We start from the raw sequence: 20604 nt of genomic DNA on the forward strand, positions 1-20604 counted from the left end.
TCGTGCAACCAGTTTGTGGTATATATCATTTTCTATTTCATATTTCATATTTAATACAAATAAAGTGAAGAACTAAACAGTTGGGGAAAGAGGCACAATATACCGATCAAATAATGTCACCATATGCAGAATTATAACCCGACAACCACGTCCCAGAGGAATAAAAAAGACGCCAAACAAAGAAAAGTAGAAGCAAACAAAGATTCGATTAACTCTCTGAACATAGCGATCAAAATAGGAGATAAGTCACTACCGTTATTGCATACAAATTCAGCACCCATTATCCATAGTACATGAAAACCCCAGATATTTGTGAGCTTCAAATATTACATATCATATAGCATCATATAATCATTTTATGGAAAGATTTTAAAGAAAAGAAAACAAAAGCGCATACTGAAGGGGACAATCGATTGGCGATATTGGAATCCCAACCAAAGCACTTAAATTTTATCAATATCCTCATCCTCGAACTCGATGTAATCGTTGCCGGTGCCATCCTCCTCCTCGTCCAATCCACCACCGATACCCTCGTTGAGCCTGGTAGTGTCCGGCAACTCCCCATAAGCCTTCAGCAGCCTAGCCTCATCGGGCATGTACTTGAGGATCACATCAGCCTTGTCGTCCTGATAGTCCCGGAGGCCAACAAGGATGATGTCACCGGCAGCGATCCATACCTTCTTGTGCATCTTTCCACGGATGTGGCAGAGACGCTTAGTGCCGTCGATGCACATGGCCTCGCACCGACCGTTTCCGAGCATGCGGAGGACCTGGGCGTATTCTTGCCCGTCTTCTTTGAAGACAAGCTCTCTCTTCTCATCGTCGGCTTCGTTCTTTCCCCTCTTTCGGTTCTTCCCTCCCTTTCCCTTATTCTTCGGCATAGTTGATGAAGCTGATACTTCTGGGCAACCCTAAATTTCAATTTCTGGAACTTCTCTTTTGGAATTTCTCTGTCCCAAACCCTATTTCAATTGCGGTTTGCGAGCTCGCCGCCCCTTTTCCGTTTTCCTTCTGTAAAATAGCCGCAGAGGCCCAGCGTTAGGGCATTGCGTGTGGAACTGAAACGGGTTGAGCCTAATGGACGATACTGCCCTTCGTGTATTTCTTAACGTCAGTGCTGTCCCAGAACATAACCCCATTAAAAAGTTATTTAATGAATTATTTTAATTAAAAGACTTGTATATTAAATGTTACTCCATCTTGTCCTATTTATAAATAATTTTTTTATTTTATTTATAAATTGCTTCAAATTTTCATCATGAATTTTTTTATTTGTCCTCCTTTAAATGTTGAAGAAAGAAAATTTATTGTTAAATTATATATATTTAATAAAGATAAAGTTAATAAATTATTAAAGTTTTAAACAGAGTTAATAAATTTTATTTTTTTTGCTTTTGTGAAATATGTTAAAAATAGAATTGAAAAAGTGCATTCACACACTCTCTCCCTCTTTCTTTAATATAAAATGAAATCTGAATTTTTTTTGTCTTAAATAATAAATGAAGTCAGAATAATTTATTTTTTAATTTTATCCCTTATTTATTTATTTATTATATTAAATTCTTAAATAATAATTTATTATGATTATTAATCATAAAAAAGAGTAAAATTAAAAAGAAACATATATTTTTAAAATTTTAAGTTATAGTTAATATTTTTTTAATAAGTGTAAAGTTTGTTAATTTCATTTTATCTTAAAAATGGGAATTGTAAACATTAAACATTAGAGTGAATTGGCCTCTTATCAAGGGGGAATACTTTTTAAGCTTTGTTGTTTTCTTAAAAAAAGGAAAGGCAATATCGTAATATCTCCATCTTTAACTGACAAACTCCTTTGCGTTTCGTTGATAAAAGAATTGGATTCCAAACTGCCCAGTGCAAACTACAACGTTCATACTCACGATAAGATTCCCTTTCCTCCAACGTGGAGCTGCACAATTTTTTTTAAACAAAAAACAAATTAATTTACTGAACATAAATTGCATTGATTTTAAGGGGAAGGGGGGTTGAAGAATTTCAAGTCCTGAGAAATATTAGACGAAACAAAATAAAATAATTAGCTAGGACATGTATATCTTGTATCAACAATAAAAATGAGCAATGCTTCAAAAAGAAAATAGTGGAATAATTTCCTTCAATAGCACTAAAAGTATAACCACATAAAAATAAAGGTCTCATTTGAAAATGATTTCTTTATTCCAAACTAGCATACCTCAAAAGCAAAGCATATTGAAATAATCTGTTTCAACGAAAGGAGACCATTTTCAAATAAAGCTTTGCATGGACTCAAAATTAATAAAGACAATAGCAACATAGTAAGTGCTACCACCTTGTTTGAATTTTTTCATCCTTATATTTCAAAGCTGTTGAGGATTTACCAAAGAAAATCTACTTCACACATTAAATAAGAGCAAACTCTTGAAGCATTATTATCCCTTTTGTCAGGAACAGACCAAACACAAATCTCCAAAATATAAAAAACACAATTGCTCAAATTCCTTAATCACTTCTTTTGGCTAACAAATAATCTCTTTGTTAAATGCAAGATTTCGTTTTTGCCACATTCAATTGTGAAATATAAGCCAAAAATCCAAACCATCCTTGTCCAACCCAGTAAGAATTGTGATAAGGTAAATAGAAAACCAGTAGCCATTATTTTAGAAGAATGAATGGACAAAGTACCAAACCAAAATGATTTAACATAGTGATAGCTCCCAAAAAGATGGATTGTTAATTATGATCCTCACAACGAAACACAAGATGGAGCTGCACATATTTGTTATAACTTTGAAGCATACAGGAATTGTTAATTATTTTTTTTAGTATATTTTCAATTTGGTTAAGATAAAATTATAGAGATATTAATTGTAATAAAGTAATACTGTGCAGGAGAAATTATATTCAATTGTACTAACTAAATGCTACTATCAAACTTTTAAATAAATAAAAACACACGATTCAAAAACTAATAAAAGGCATAAATATTTGCCAACACAAATGTATGCAAGTAACACGGCCAAATCGGAAATTCGATTCTCAATCTTTTATGTATCAAATAGAACATAATCCTTCCATGCTTCATTGGAAACCAGTCTCTGTTCGTAACCCAAAAAACTTCTGTACTACATAGAAATTTAATTTCTCATGCCTTTCATTCTATCTACTAAGGGAGGTCAACTAATCTCTGTGAATGGGTTAGTTTAAAACACTCAACTGTCAGCCGAAAATTTCGATTTATAAACATTTCATTTAATTCATCCGCCCCGATCCAACTGAGAATTAAGAGATTTAATCTGGGTGGAATATAATAAGAAAGCCTAATTAAGTTATGATATCAAGCGAAACTAGAGTGACGTAGGGGGCACATTGCCAATTGCCTGAATATACATGATTCGATTCCAGAAGCGTAACAAGAAGAGAAGGTCAAAGCTACCACCTAGAATAAGTTCACACATATCTTTCAAGGTTAGCGTCTAATGGTGAGCTCAGCCCTAAGGTGGAGGATACCATTTATGAAGTAAAGGCTATCCTCCGCCATGAAAGAGGTCCATGAAATAGCAAACAAGTTCCTGTATCCCACAGCCTTACCCCCGGTGAACTTGTAATTCCCTTTGTATTTGCTCACAAATTCCTCTGTTGGTCTTGACCTCGCAGCAAATTCATAGTCCACCGCGAAGCTAACTGAGCCCTTTTCCTGCATTCCCAGAAACAGCCCAAAACAATTGAACGAGCTCTGCTGGTCCATGTTGCAATGCGCGGAAAGGAAAAACCCTTGTCCTCCTAAATGGAATGCCTGAGAATATACCCTTCCTGAAGGGAATAAGTTGGCACACTCCTCTCGCTTCAGGTCTAGGTACACCACACAGTGCTGCCTGGGAAGTTCAAAATCTACCACCTTCACAGGGCGGTACTTGTATGCCCGCTCCACAAAACGGCGGCTCATGGAAGCAGGCTCCTCTGCAGCCAGTGACCGCTGTCGATGTGGAGCCTCAGCCTTGAAGAACAGTGCTTCAAGTACAAGCTTAGATGCAACTTCGTGGTCAAAGTCACTACATGTTAGGACCTTCTTCAGCTTTCGGCAGGTCATGTAAGGGAAGCGTATCAAACGTGCAAGTCGTGCCCCCAGGACTTCTCGCCTTTCCTCTAGCTTGGGGTACTGGGTTCTAGCCCACTTCAACACGAAGTCATACACAGCATCCTCTGATGCAACCTGAAGATCATCACCAGACAAAATTGCCTCAATTCCAGCCAGGGGCAGGGCCATTACCTCTTCCTGGAACCTGAACATACGATAAGCTTGTTGGAAATATTTAAAAACCAAAGATACATTAAAAATAACATGAATCAAGAATGCAGAGAGCAAACAAAAGTTTTTCAGAAGAATGGACAGTAAAAAGCAAAACAATAGCTGTTCGAGATCCCTAATAATTAGAAGGGATGCAACAAATTTATAATAAATATCATTTTATCGTCCTAACATACTGGTCTATAATCATTAACATTGAACCTTCTTTTCAGCAACAAGATCATCAAGGATGCAATGAAGGTATTAAAAAAAATTCTAGTCACTATCATGAGAACTTTATCAACCAACAAAAACAATGAGTGTTATCCCACTAGATGGGGTTGGTTATATGAATTGCGCAATGCTCATTCATTCCCCCACCCTAAGGTCACGTTGGTTACTAGAAAGGAATGGATTGAAAAAATCATGATAAAAATGAACTAAATCAATCTTTCTCCCATAATAAGCATGATAAAACTCATTAATATATATTACAAATGTGAGAATCATCACATCCTCTAAAAATCTCATGAATCATGATTCTCAACCCCATGAACTAAATTACCCCTCCCCTTTATGAATGTGTTCTCCTATTCCCTTTGATCATCTTATTTTTATCTTTATCTTTTCAATCTATTCTATTTAATTAATTTCTCGCAAGCAAATACTACCTAAGTCTCTTCAAACCACAGCAAAATGAAAAAATAACAAACAAAAAGATCAGGTGGAAATGATTTTGGTCAAACTTTAATATTGCTAGCACCTATGTAAGGATGGGAAAAAAAAAACGTAAATTCTAGTTCCACTAAATAGAAGAGACATATGACACTATATAAGTTTCCAGAACACAGAACATGCAAATTAAGTTAAGCAATAGCTTACTTGGTTATATCCTTGTATCGGGTAGCAAGATACTGCTTTGCTGCATCAGTGAGTGGTTGGACAGCATCAGCCATCAAGACACTGGAAGGAAGCTCCAGGTACAGCAATGCAGACTCAGGTGTCATAGGCATATTCCGCAATGACCGGCTACAGTATCTCATGCATGAAGCCACCTCAAACTTATCAGCAGCCATCAACACATCCAGCAAAGCAGGTGCTGTAGAAGCGTATGTGCTTAAAGTATTACTGTACATAAAATTCAGAAGTTCCATGAGAGCAGCCTCCTCTGTAACATGCAGAAGCATTGACGTTTGTCAAGTCAAAAATTTGAGGAGAAATCTAAAATGGTTACATATATAACAAGGCAGCAAACAGTCCTTTCACAAACAGAATATACCAGAGGCATTAATTCTAATGGTGACATGCCTTTGCTCGGACTCCTTCATCCCATTAGAGAAAAGCTACAAAATTAGATAAAAAAGTAATCAACAAACTTAGATTTTGCAAAAGAACTCAAATCAATGCGCTTCAAAGAACAAGCATTTACCTTATAGAAGAATGGACTTTTGGCAGCCAGTATAGGAGAACTGATATGTAGTGTTTTAACCCTCACAACTGCAGAGCAATCCATGGTCCAGCTTGAGTCATTGCTGTTTGCAGCTTCATCACCTTTGAGAAAAATAGCCAAATTGAAAGGGCAAGTTACAAAACCAAAAAGGTAACTTTAGAATACAAAGAACTTGAAAAGTATCCATTACCTGCTCTCAAGAACAGGGAAAATTTTAAAGTTGTATTTACATTTTGCCTCTAAACATTTATATACGTGTGTGTTTTACCCATCACTTTATCTTTTCCTGCTGTACTCATGTTTGAAAATGAGTGATCTTCTGGAGTCAAGCAATTCATTGAGACAATACACAAACAGAGATAAAATTTAAAAAAAAAAAAAAATCAATTCAAAAGGATAGTTGACCAGCGAGCAAACAAAAGTGGAAATGATAAAAAGTAAAGCATTTTAGTAAAGGGCATATAATCAAGAAACTAGGCCTAATGTTATTTACTCATTAGAAATTAGAATACCTGAGGCGAATTCTTCAACCATTGCAACTGCCTCTTCATCTTGATTTTCACAGGGTGCACAGTCATCCATATCAGGTTGATTGCCATTAAGAATTTGTTCATCAGGCAACACTGTAAGATCTACAACTGCAAGCAAAAGAGCATGCATTAGTTATATGACATGACGAAAAAGAACAAACAAGCAACTAATTAAATATTAATCAACATGAGCAGCAGATTTTAGGATAACAAGAATGAGTTGAGTTATACTTCAGAGAAGCTTGGATCCTGTTGCCAGCAATGCCAATTCAATTATGTCTAATCTCATCAGAATCATGTGTCATAGGTTCAAAAATACTCATCGTGTAAATGTTTGAGAAAAATTCCACAAGAAAAATTAATTAGCACTCTATCCACATGTCCATAAGCACTCCATGCAATCAGAAATCACAAAGAAAAATCAATTAAAAAAAGACGCTAGAATTGTGTTCTACTCATGAGTTGTATTTCAAGAACTCATCTGTTGATCACCCAAAACAAATGAAGCAATCCATGTATAATTATAGTTTACTAACCTATAAGACTCGAGTTTTAGACTCCTCAGCAACTAAGAGGTAAAGAAAATGTCTTTATCTTGTCAGTATTTATATTCACTTGAGATAAAGTAAGATAATAAAAATTAGGAAAAATATAACTTCAGGTCTCTACACTTTGCTCGAGTTTTGCTATAAGTCCGTACACTTTTTCTTTAGCATTCTAGGTCCTTACACTTTTATTTTTTGATGTTCTAAATCCTTATAACATAACCCATGGATGGACCTAGAATACCAAAAAATATATATATATATATATATACAAGAATCTATAACAAAACTCCCCGAACTACGCTAAGGTGGTAGTGGTTGCGGGATCGAATCTGGGGAGGTTCCAAAAGACCCTGGATAGGCAGTGGTGAGGAATAACCACAGTACCACCTGTGGGAAAGCCGGCAATCATGTGGTGACATGTGTGTTGTCCAGCGCCTGGGAAAAGACCCTGGAGAGGCAGTGGTGACCCAGGAGGGCTGTTACATAAAAGGCGCCTTTTATGTAACAGCACGGAGCCACCCCTTGGGCCTCGACTCGGTACTGGACTCTGGCCCATCACTGGACCAAAGCCGACTTTCCCACAGGTGGTACTGTGGTTATTCCTCACCACTGCCTCTCCAGGGTCTTTTGGAACCTCCCCAGACTCGAACCTCCAACCTCTACCACCTTAATGAAGTTGAGGCGAAGTCTGGTACCATTGAGTCAAGTTGGTTCAATGGTACCAGACTTCGCCTCAACTTCATTAAGGTGGTAGAGGTTGGAGGTTCGAGTCTGGGGAGGTTCCAAAAGACCCTGGAGAGGCAGTGGTGAGGAATAACCACAGTACCACCTGTGAGAAAGTCGGCTTTGGTCCAGTGATGGGCCAGAGTCCAGTACCGAGTCGAGGCCCAAGGGGTGGCTCCGTGCTGTTACATAAAAGGCGCCTTTTATATAACAGCCCTCCGCTCACCCCGCCTACCCGAGGTCTTTTGCGGTGCTGGACAACACACATGTCACCACATGATTGCCGGCTTTCCCACAGGTGGTACTGTGGTTATTCCTCACCACTGCCTATCCAGGGTCTTTTGGAACCTCCCCAGATTCGATCCCGCAACCACTACCACCTTAGCGTAGTTCGGGCTGAATCTGGTACCATTGGCAAAATGTAGAAACTCAAAGTTATATTTCACCTAAAAATTAACATCTTACAATATCCATGAATATTGACATGGGTGGTTGACTGCATTTTAAATTTCCTCGTTAAAGTTTCAACTCACCCTCTTCTCCTTACATTTTCAATAAACATAGGGTACACCTGTTCAATAACTTAATCACTTCTGCAAAGAAGCACCCCTATGAATTCAGGGCTGCAAGTAAGAAATCGGAATCCTATAAAATGAAAAGAACTCCAGGATCAACCGGAAATCTTTTTCAATTCATGTCCTAACGCTGCTGCACAACAATTGGAGGCAAAAAGGCGGAAACAACCAATCCAACAACTAAAAATCAACATTGAACTACTTATTCCAAATCTATCTTATTTCTTAGTCTCGTTTCAGTAAATTTCAGCTTTTTTGAATAATTTAAAAAAAAAACACCACGAAAATTGGCTCCTTTCAGTCATCCAAGGTATTAAAGAGATGGCCCAGAAAACCAAACCGATAAAACGCAAATCCAGAGCACGAGAAATACCGTTGTCCTTCTTGATATCTTCCCGCCTCCTCTTCCGATGGCGAACCCAATCGGCGATACTGGTACACCCTTCGGAATCTGGCCTAGCCTCGACGGAATCACCCATAATCTCGATCCGGAGAATCCTATCGGAGAAATTACTATCATTAAAAGCGAACCCAAAATCGGCATCCGAAGACGAAGCACGGCAAGAAAAATGGGACTCCATCACCGTTCCTGGGTCAAACAGATCCGAATTGAAATCTCTCATACTCCAGGAGACCTCTAAACTCAGCCAGATTCTACCGAAAATCTGAAGAGAAAAGACTCGAAAGAGAGGGAGGAGGATCAGCGATATGTTGAGATGGGGGAAGCAAGCCCTAGATGGCTGAACGTTGGCTGAGACACTTCAGAGCGGAGGAAGAAAATTTTCCGGGGTTACAGAGGTAGTAAGAAAATGGAAAGTGATTGAAAAACTATAAATATGATAAATGTAACTACTTTTGTTTTTCGAAGAATGACAAAGAGGAAAAGAAAATGATAATTTGATATCGCGTGTCTTTTAAGCAGTGGTTTGAATCTCAAACCAAACATCAAATCGTAAAGAACAATGAGTCATAATTTTTACAATTTAATTAGTTAGATAGAGATCGAACAGATGATATAAAAATTAAATTAAAATAATATTTATATGTATAATTATATAAATAAAATATTAATTTATTATTGATGTTTGGGATCTTGACTTTAAAAGCTAGATGCTTGGACCATTGAAACTAAAGGTAGAGGCATATCAGTACAAACTTGTGATCTCAAAAAAAAATGCTGGACTTAGAGACATGCCGTCATGTCATAACTCACAAACGTACAGTTTTAATGCTAAAGGTTGAATTTCTAGAGTTGGAAGTAGAGGTTGGAGAAAAATTTAGAAATTGAGCTTGGGTCATGAAAAAAAATTAGAGATTAGAGAAAAGAAGAAAAGAGAGAACTAGTGATTAGAGAAGAGAAATTTCAAATCTAAGCAACTTAACCTATTTTGTTTTTAATTTTTTTGGTTTTGAATCGGGTTAACCCGGCCTCAGTTTTTGGGTCAAAGCCTATTCTCTCAAAACCAACTGGTTCAATTCCAGTCAATTCAAGTCAAATGCTAGATTGGTTCAACTGATTGAACTAAACTGCCTTGTTCAACGGGTGACAGTCGGATTGATCGGACCATCCGGTCCGATCCGATTTCAACAACATTGCTTTTGAGCCTTGGAAGATTGGATTGTTGTAAACTTTTTTAATAAAATAATAAAAATATCCTTTAATTTAGAAAAAATAATGAAAGAAAGTTATAATGTTTAAATTACTTTAATCATTTATTAAATCAAGCTTGTAAATTTTAGAACCAAAGCTATAAACAAAAAGAACTTTGTTGTATTTTGCAAATCGAAGAAAAATAGGAAAACAAAGTTATAAATATTTAAATTACTTTAGTCATTTGCTAAACTAGAGCTATAAATTTTAAAACTAAAGTTGTGAATAAAAAAAAACTATTTCACTTTTTAATAGTAAAGAGTATTTTTGTCATTTCATAAATTTTTTTAACAACAATTTGGTTTTTTGAGGATTAGAAGAAATTATCACATTTCATGGAACCAAATTATTATTTGGGTTAATGAGCAAAATAGACTTTAAAGTATTGAACAAAAAGTGCCATAAACCTTGAACTTTTAAAATGTACAAAATTGATCTTAAATTTTTAAATTTATAGCAAATGAAACCCTATTGTTAATTTTTTTTAATCATCATTACTGTTCATTTGTTAATTAGTACCCTACATCCTAAATTAGTATGCAGTAGCGTCATGGATCTGGAATTTAAAAATTTCTGACAAATTACTCCCAATATTTATGTATAAAATGTTAACTATTATAGATACTAAATTAGCTTTAGCGTGGCCCGCTGTAATAAACGCATTGTTAGCTGTGACAAATGACCTATAATTTTGTGAAATAATATTTTTTATCCTTTTTTTGCAATGTTTTCGAAACATTTGGCATTTCATGCTTCTATATCCTTTACAATTTTAATTTAATCTTATTTTGAATACTGTTTATTTATTTAATGGTGAAAACTTAGGATCTTGTTTGAAAAAAAATTTAAATATTGAAAGATTTTATAGATGATGGATGTGAAATTTGACGATTTCATCAACGAATTTAAAATTTAAATTAATCATTTAATTAAAATCCTTCAATATTTAAACTTCTTTTCTAATGGCATCCCAAATCCTAACCATTAAATAAATAAATATTATTTAAAATAAAATTAAATTAGAATTATAAAATATATAAAAGTATGAGATATCAATTGTTTGAAAAATATTACAAAAAAAGAGATAAAAAATATCATTTCATAAGATTATGAGTCATTTGTCACGGCCAATAATGCATTCACTATAACAGGCCATACTAAAGCTAATTTAATATATATAATAGTTAATATTTTATATATAAATAATAGAGATAATTTTTTTAAAATTTTAAAGTTCATGGTCAAGGTAGCTGCTATAATATTTAATAGATCTTTACTGTGTGCGCGCGTGCTTGACCTGCTATAATATTTAATAGATCTTTACTCTGTGTGTGTATATATATTAAACTTTTTAAAACATATTTTTCCCCCCCAATCCATGCTTTTTAGGAAAATGTTACAGCAGACTATAAATTTTGGGCGTTCTATAAGACTTGCCAGACAATTCAACAATAAACCCATCGACAAATTATTCAAATCTTGCCTGAAGACAAAAGGTTCTCATTTTTGGATAATACATGCTACTTAAACAAAAATCATGGATTTTTCTTACCTGCATTATTAATTTCTCATTAAAATTACCATGAGTAGAATTTTGAGAAATAAAATAATACTCTTGCTCTTTTGTTTTCCCAAGGTCGATGGTTAGTATTCTGTTGGGTCTTTATTTTTGAGTGAGAAGCCCAGATTTACAAAATCCTTGGATCAACAGGCCCATTTCCTTTACCTCCCAAGTCCCAACGCTCCTATTGTCTATTGAGTGTTTAAGGGAAAAAAAAAAAAGGTTTTGACGCCTAAGTGTCGTGATGGCGAATCTTTTCCTTCGCAGCTTTTGATAAATTTTATATTTTATGTTTATATTCATATTGATTGGTTATATCAAATCTACAAATCAGGGCCCATTGATTGAGTGATTATCCAAACACAGAATGATAATGTTACAGTGCTACTATTGGATGAGTTAACCTCACGCTAGGATCTGGCATGCCACCAAGTTTGGACTACCGAATCTAATTTGCTGCCACTTGGGGAATATCAATCAACTTAATTAATGGCATATTCAGCAACATGAGTAATAGTAATTATGAGCAGATGAGGTCAGAAAGTAAGTGGAACGTAGCATGACATGATGCATGCATGGAGGAGCCGGACTCATCGGGCGCATGGAAACCAATGATAGGAAGAACATCAAGAGGCTCCTCGATCCCTCCCATGATAAGTATAAATATAAATACATGGCATGGGGGAGACACGCAAAGCAGAATTGCAGAGCAAAATGGAGAGGAAGGGTTGCTGTTCTCGTGCGTCCATGCCAAAGGCAGAGATCAAGAAGGAAGTGATTCAGAAAGCTCATGAAGAGATCAAGAAAGAAGTAACAGCAGTGAGTACTCAGGAGGATGTGAAGCCCAAGATCCATGAGCTGAAGAAGGAAGAAACCAGTGCGTGTGGTGGTGGGAGATGTGGCTATGGAGGGAAATGAATGAATAATGTGTAGCTCAAACTTACAATAAGGGGGGTGATGCTGCTATGTAGTTTCTGTGGCGTTTCACTTTATATGTCCTTTTGTACCTACCTACTGGTCTGGGTTTTATTTTGTGCATTGTTCTTATCACACCCCTCATTTAATTAAATGATTTGTGTTTTCCAGCTGCTCTGACTACTGTTTCTTTAACCCATTCTCGGAAAACGGACAATGAAACGTTCTGTGTTGTCATTTTGCAAATTCAATTCGTTTTCTAATACCAGGTTGTAGTTTCATTTTGTGATAGACTACTATACATAGTGGATCTGGAATTTTTATGTAAAATGCTATCATGGTGGATTTAGAATTTTTTTGGTGCTTAATTGATTTCCCTTTTCATTGCCTGTGGAACTCGAGGCTCATTGGTTTGCAAGAACAAGAAGAGGAAGAAGAACGAATGAAGAGGAGGAAGAAAGATTGATTTCTTTTAAATTTGTGTTGGATGTTTTTCTTTTTTTTTAAAAAAATTAATTATTGAAATATGTTATGTCGCTGCCAACATGGCAAGTCAAGATCAAACTAACATTTAATGTAGTGAGATTTTATTAACAGGGAAGATTGTATCAAATTTAAAAACGTTGAGAGAAAGTTATGTTAACAAATACTTTAGAATATAAGGCCGGGTAAAAAACTAAAAATATTGAAGGTAGATTTATACTTTGATTTCTTTTTTTAAAAAGTTTTTGTGTTACACACATACACATATATATGTACATGATGTGATCATATACAACTTGAGTGCACAGCGTATGAACAGGCACACTAATTAATATACAAAGTCAAAGTGACTTGCTGGACCATACATTAATCAACATATTTGAAAATAGGATCTTGATGCTTTAGGATTGGTGAAAGCACTGTATTATTATTTTAATTAAGCTACATTGACCTCATTGCTGATTGTGAATTGATGTTTTGCGTTTACTTTTGCTAATTCATAATTGATGTGTGATATATAAGATAATGTCAAAATCAATGCCCCTGTACATATTGGCCTTTATTTGGTATGAATATTAAATTTTATGAGATTGCAAATGAAATTAGCAATGGGATTGGGTTTGGAAATGGTAGTGGAAATAAGCTTTAGAATTATGTTTGATATGTCATGAGATTAAAAAAAAAAAAGGCCTCAGATCAAACAAAAATCAACAAAAAAACACCCAAATGCCCTTATCTTCTTTCAATCACTATCATGCTCAACGCAGAAAAGAGACTCGGCTTAAATAAAAAATTAAATCCCATGAGAAGAAAATCAAAGCTATGGATTCAAACTCACAAATTAGAATAATTTGGATGGATTATATCAAATATGCAGATGGTGTGTTTCTTGCTGTGAGACTTTGGTGAGGCAAGTGATCTCTCACACCCTTGTTTTTCTTTGTTAAATCAAAGCCATGGACCAGAAAAGAGAATCAGCTCAAATAAAAAAAAATCTAAACCCATGAGAACAAAATCAAGCGTTGCAATCAACGACTTGGAACGATAGAGCAAATGCAGCAAGTCATGGATCTGGGTTCAACGATTGTGGGAACGATGAGGGGGAAGGGGAAGGATGTTTCTTTGGGGACGACGGCAATGGTGAAGGGAGGTAGCCATGGTAGAATAAGCTTGGTTGAAAGAATAATAACGGAGTAGAGGGTCGAGGGAGAGAGACGAGAGGGTTGATGGGGAGGTTAGTTTGGTCACAAAATAATCAATCCCAAGATTGATTTTCTAATACCATGGAACTGGTGGTATTAGATAATCCCATATAAATGGGATTGAGATTGAAATTAAATTCTCTATTACTTCATATAAAACATAAAAATATGGCACTAGTCAATCCTAATACTTGTCCCTCCTCACCAGTGCTGCATTCCAAACAAGGTCATTGGTGCTTCTCTAATCATTCATAGTCTTTTATCCTTGATCCTTGGCAGGGAACTACCAATTAGGGTCAAATCCCCCCTTAAAAAAAAAATCATCATCTAGGTTGTAAAATGTAGGGGAAATTATATTTTTAATTAATCTCTTTCAAAATTTCATTCAAATATAAAATTTTCCTTGTATTATATATAATTTAAAAAGTTAAAATTCAATCCTTATACAGAAATTTTAATTTAATCAGCCTCTACGTAATTTTGTGAGGATTAATTAAAATTTTTTAAGTATTTCTCCAAAACATCAACTTAATTGGTCGATGGAAATGAATTTATCTTTTAAACTAACCTCTTTGACAAGTATCCGTATGAGAATTTGTTTGGATTGAAAGGAATATCCTAGTGGTTGATGGATATGCCACCAACTTTGGGGGAAATCCTAGCCAAATTTCTTGTGGGGTTCATTAAAGTTTATAGAATATAAAATATAGTAAGGGGATCGGCTTTAAGGAAAATGTAGTTTTTTAAAAAATTAATTTGTATCTACTTCCTCTGTTTAAAAATGTAAGGTATTTTTTTTGGAAGAGTTGGATGTTAAAAAATATAAAGCATTTTTAGTTTTTTTAGATGTAATCATTACTTTTTTTCTAGCAGTGCCCTTATTGATAATGACTTTTTATTTATTATAGGGTGTTTAACAGGGGTAAATATGAAAATATAAAATTAGTTAAAAATAGATAACTACTTTATTGAGGGTGAGATTTAATTAAAAATGTCTTATATTTTGTAATGGAGGGAGTATATATTAATCTTTTTTGGTGAAGCACAAGGAACATACATGTGTGTGTGTGTTCTCTTTTGAGATATTAATAGCACAAGATAAATTTTTATATTTTCAACTAAACTAACATAAACAAGAATTCATATTTAAACTTTCAACTATTTATTTAAATCATCAGAGTTTCCAGTATAAGAAAAATCTCTATTGATGAGTTGTCTCCTAGTTATTATAAAAGTGTGCAGATTAATTATAATAGTAAACATTTCATAAAAAGAAATTAAACCTCAAAAAAGTTGGTGTTGATTATTTTTAACATACCAGGAGAGAACTTGAGGAAAGCATAAAAAAAGACTATTGGTCCCTTAACATTCTTGTTAACTTGTGTTGGTTTGCATCTATTTAGGAGCGGAGCCAAATATTTTAGTTAGTAGGGACCAAGATAACAAAGCATATATATATATATATATATATGTTTGCACTAAAATATGAAATGTCGCTCAAAAAAGTCACATGGCTAGTTGGACTGAATAACTGAAGTGTCAAGCTTAATATAAACAAAAAGAGCCAGCCCCAATGCTTAATAAAGGATGCAATAAGTAAATATGCTGAAATTTCATCAGCTGCAAACATTAGACCATTAGCACGAAAGACATGATCTCAAGTAATGTCAAAATCTATGGACCTCATATCCAAGTATCTCGATTAAACGGGCTAATTATCAAAATAGAGAGCATGGAATAAAGACCATGCCATGAGTTTCGTGAGAGTCTTGATTCTTCGGCAAAATGTACTAGGTCTTAAGGAAGAGACTACCATTATTCTGACACTATAAATAGAAGAAGAAGACATAGAAGAAAGGAGTCAACACTCAATTAAAGACTCGCATTTTACACTTTTTTAGTCCTTTAGTTTATCAGTTAATTTTTTAGTTTAGACTTGTAACTTTTTTATATTTCAATAAAATCAAACAATTATTCTATTAAAGCCTTGTATCTTTTTACATTTGAGTAAACTATAATAAGGGAGCTCGGGACTTTTTTGTTATCAATTGAGACTTAGCGTTTCTGGCACGCCTGGTATTTGTTAGTCACCATGAACAATATATATATATATATATATAATTGAAAGAAAGTTAAATCAATATATATCACTAATATAATATAAATATTTCAAAGTATGCATTCATATTTAATATATTGCAAATATATAACTAAAATAAATTTGTACTTTCATTTTGTAAGATTTTCTCTTTGATTTTTAATGGCATAAAAATAATTAATTATCATGTTCATGATAAATTTTTCAGCAATGTCCTTTTCAATATAAAATATCATTAAATTGGTAAAAAAATATTTTCTTTTTTAGCGTTGAATGATTTAAAATGCATCCTTAGGATACAATAATAAATATATCAACACAAACATGATGCTCAACTATCATAGAATCTTTATGTCTATGGGGTTGAATTATACAAGAGTAAAAACTATTAATGTTATGAATTTCAATACCTTGGTTATCACAAAAAAGAAGTAACTTTTTTTTTAGAAAAACACCTCAATTATAATCTCTTAATATTTGAATAAGTGATTTTATGATAGATATCAAGCATATTATATTCAATATATATTAGGATTTTTGTTGCAATACTTGACAAAGTTTGTCAATAATTCTCATAATTTTTATAGAGCATAAGCATTATCTCGTTAAAACTAAGAACTATACATGCATAAAAGAATACATATATAATTGAAATAAACATTTCATCTAGTGTCTCCATGCCTTTGTAATATGTCAACTTAGGGTGTTAAAAATAGATAACCCATATATTTTATAAACAAAAATATTAAAAAAGTTGGAGGGGGTGTATGTGTATGCTAACGTATAAGACAATTATGTGAGTTTAATGTCGCTTGAAAAAAAGTCAGTTAACAACCTTGAAGAAAAACAAGAGAATAGCTCTAATCAAATTCATCACATTCAGTTGTTTGTCCGAAACCAAACTAGTCAGTCCAATAAAAAATAATTCTCCCTGAACCATTTAATTAAGATGTCACGTTAATAAATGCTTTCTTGCCTCCTGGGATGCCTGGACTGGTCTATAATGAAGAAGTCTCGCCATCGCCAAATTTTATGTTCTGATGATCTTCCCCCCCCCCTCTCAGAGTAATTTGCTGCATTCTGACCCACACTTGAGTTATATGTTAGATGTCAAAGGAGAAAGCCTTCCGTATAATTTTTTCCATTTAGTCGTACAATGGAATTGTTGAGAGAACCTTAAGCAAAACATAAAGAATAACGAGTTACAAAAAATTAATCTTTTTTCAGTTTAATGTTTTTACAAACTAGCTCAAAATATGTTGAGAAAATTCAACAGTATCAAACATTGTCTAGGAAAAATTTCAGTGAAATCTCTCTCTGCCACCCCAAGTTACAGATAATGAGAAGCTTCTGCATGCAACCATATATTGAAATTGTTGTTAATTAAGCAGCCTTATCTTCATATAATATAATAAAAGGAAAACGAAATAAGAGTGATTTAAAACACCCCTCATTTAATTAAATGATTTGTGTTTTCCAGCTGCTCTGACTACTGTTTCTTTGAAAACGGACAACGAAACGTTTTGTGTTGTCGTTTTGCAAGTTCAATTCGTATTCTAATGCCGGGTTGTAGTCTCACTCTTTGATAGACTGTTACACATACACTTCTTGAAAAGCGATGCAAAGAAGAGAAATACACTAATCTAATTAACGACATTGAGTTCTTATTTCACAAACATGTTGATTGAAGCACCACGCACAACAACGACACTGAACGAATGGTAATTAACTCAACTTGTGTCACAGTACATCCAGTTTATATAGACAGCAAGGCTGTGCATTCCAATATTCCAAATTATTGGTTCTTGAATGTTTTCCCTTTTATTTACATTTACTTTTATTCTTCCATGTGAGTGCGCTTGCATGGCACTGTTTGATAAATGAGTTAACCTGTAATGTACATGGTGGGTTAACACGTGCTTGCGTTTAATTTGCCTGGGTTAATTTAAAAAAATTTATTTGGGTGGCTATTTTTAACAACCCAATCCACCCGAACAACGAGTTTTCATGCCAACCCATTTAACATGACCGGTAATACACTATAACGTGACGAAAGAATAAATAAATTATTTGTTTACTTCATATTAATGACATGACACTTCTTGCTAGATTATTTAATAATTTTTGCCCATCCATTGCCACAAAATCGGATGCCACATTCCTGATTCATCGGTACTGATTCCATGTCTATATATAGATATATATGTATGTATATAATATAACATAACCTTGCGTAGTACCGTCTCCTTGATTAAACAAAATACCATTTTTAATTGGAAAGCAAATTCTCTTTTTATTTTTGGAAGTTCACGAAAAGGAAAATCTATTCGCTAGTTTTCTAATCCGATCCAAAGCTTCTTTTGCAGTGGGACAATTTTAATATGGCAGTGCATTTTAATAATAATATATTGATATATTTTCAGAAGCACCAACTTAAGTTCATCTCTCCTTTATGATTTTTCCTTGTTTTTTTTTAAATTTAGAGAAATACATCATAAAATTAAAAGCCCTCTCGGCACATTTAATCAGATAAAGCCATTCAGTAGGTTGGTCGGAGAGATGAACGCTTACTCATTTGACCTTAAGTCTGCTACCGATAGGGCTTGGCTTGGGTTACAGAGTGCGTTGATTGCGCAGCTCTTTGATAATTCCCTGTCGGCGTTTGTATGTAGCGCTTTCAGGTCCTAACTATGTACAACAACCTTTCGCTAGTTTTCTAATCCGATCCAAAGCTTCTTTTGCAGTGGGACAATTTTAATATGGCAGTGCATTTTAATAATAATATATTGATATATTTTCAGAAGCACCAACTTAAGTTCATCTCTCCTTTATGATTTTTCCTTGGTATTTGATCGATCGTCTCTATCAAATACCAAATAAAGCTGTTGAGTGCAACTTGACAATCAAATTAAAGCACATTAAAAGGATACGGCAATTGCAAGGAATGCTTTAGACCTTTTCCTTTTGCCGTCAAAAAACACTACATGGTGCACTTCTCAAAATGCCATATTTTGAGTTTTATTCGCTGCGATTTCATGGATTAAATCCCAATTAGAATACGGATTTTATGTGTTTCGTATTAAATCTGGAATGAATGATTCATAATTTATGGATGACGTGATTTCTTATATATTTTATTTTATAAATAATAAGGAATCTAATTAAAGAAATAGTTCATTAATATTAATTACATGAATATTAATAAGGTTGGATTGGAGGTTGAGAAAATAAAAAAGTGAGAATATCAGTAAAGCATCTTGGAAGCAATTTAATTTTATAAAAGAACTGTTACCAAGCGAACATTAACCACCAAGAAGTGAAATTTTTATCAAATATTAAATTTTTTCAGGGATTCTTCATTAGTATTCTTCCAATAAAAAGTTGTATTTATTTTGCACAAGTTTACAGTACAAGTAAACTGTAAACACTCTCAAGCTATAGGCCTTGTTTCGGCTCTGTAAATTTCCTCTAAATTCTTTTGTATAAAGAAAAAAAATCCTCCACCTTGTACATCATCAATCAAAATCAAACAATCGGAGAGGCACGGAAATACTTGTCACCTGCAATAAAAACTACATAAAAAATTAATTAATTAATTAATTCACTGACATACATTATTTATAATGATTGGCAACAAAAACAATCAAACCTGAAACATTATACATGGACCCATACTTTTCTCGGCCAGAAATGGACCCATACTTAATGTCATATCTTAGGAAAGCCACGCAAACAATTCATTAGAATAAGTGTCGTGTATCTCCCGCACATACAACTACATATTGAAGCTTTAAACCATTCAATTAGGATCATATACTGTATCTCCGACCTTCTGGAGATCAGTAAACCTTTGAATTAGGGTCATGGCATGATAATATCTACCGATGTTGTGTGCAAATACATTTTCATTGCAGAGAATATAGATGACTGCGGAGCTCCCTTCACTCCAATAACAAAAAGGATAAAGGTAGATCTGTCTCCAAGTTCATGCAGACCCTTGACCTACGCATTGTTTGATTTCATTTGCGAAAGCCATAGGTGTCCATGAACCAGCAGCTAAGTCTACCCCCCATCACCTCCTTTCAGCGTTGGAGTTCAGGAAGCTCCGCATACAACTATGCCTATTACTGCTATGGCTTGCCTGAAGAATCAATGCCTGTCATTGGGTTTATATAGCCCAACATGTGTGATCTCAACCATTCAATGTCAAGGATATCCTCTCTTTTAATTACAAAATTCCCATCTTAATTGCTCTCGATTCTTTTCTTTTTTAGACTCTAAACTATTATATTCTTTCTCTTTTTTTATTTTTTATTTTTATTTTCCACTTGAGGCTTAATGGTTGTGTACAGTTACAGGCTGTTTCCCTCTTGCATCATTTTTTATTGGCTTCTGTTTAATATTGCTTAATTAATTTAAAATTGATTATTTTATATTGAAAAAAAAATACTTAGTGGGAGTATGTATAAAGCTTGAGATATATAGATTAACTTTTAAATATTTATATCATATGTTTTCTCATATGTATGATTGAGCAATAAACTTATGATGATCACTCATCAGACATCAATACATCCCACCAG

General features: G+C 34.1%; 2 protein-coding genes and 1 long non-coding RNA gene across 4 annotated transcripts; all 3 read right to left on the reverse strand.

Annotated features, from left to right (window-relative positions):
- Positions 1 to 187: 187 nt before the first annotated feature.
- Positions 188 to 1066, reverse strand: LOC129295759 (eukaryotic translation initiation factor 1A-like). The gene has a single exon (XM_054934319.1). It carries the CDS (start codon positions 879 to 881, stop codon positions 444 to 446), a length of 438 nt encoding a protein of 145 aa, XP_054790294.1. The 5' UTR covers positions 882 to 1066; the 3' UTR covers positions 188 to 443.
- Positions 1067 to 3305: 2239 nt separating this feature from the next.
- Positions 3306 to 8922, reverse strand: LOC129295756 (BTB/POZ domain-containing protein POB1-like). The gene is made up of 6 exons (XM_054934315.1): positions 8485 to 8922; positions 6248 to 6373; positions 5715 to 5836; positions 5565 to 5628; positions 5168 to 5453; positions 3306 to 4280 (listed from the first exon to the last, which is right to left on the reverse strand). Exons 1-6 carry the CDS (start codon positions 8732 to 8734, stop codon positions 3467 to 3469), a joined length of 1662 nt encoding a protein of 553 aa, XP_054790290.1. The 5' UTR covers positions 8735 to 8922; the 3' UTR covers positions 3306 to 3466.
- A 10401-nt stretch (positions 8923 to 19323) lies between these two features.
- Positions 19324 to 20141, reverse strand: LOC129295757 (uncharacterized). Of its 2 annotated transcripts, none has more exons than XR_008589620.1 (2): positions 19671 to 20141; positions 19324 to 19581 (listed from the first exon to the last, which is right to left on the reverse strand). It is a non-coding gene; the product is annotated as an uncharacterized LOC129295757 (long non-coding RNA). The 2 variants fall into 2 exon arrangements; XR_008589619.1 differs by having other exon boundaries at positions 19324 to 19593.
- Between the last annotated feature and the right edge of the window lie 463 nt (positions 20142 to 20604).

This window comes from Prosopis cineraria, unplaced genomic scaffold (assembly GCF_029017545.1).
Source record: "Prosopis cineraria cultivar Desert tree isolate PC_DT_omini unplaced genomic scaffold, ASM2901754v1 PC182, whole genome shotgun sequence".
NCBI lineage: Eukaryota > Viridiplantae > Streptophyta > Magnoliopsida > Fabales > Fabaceae > Prosopis > Prosopis cineraria.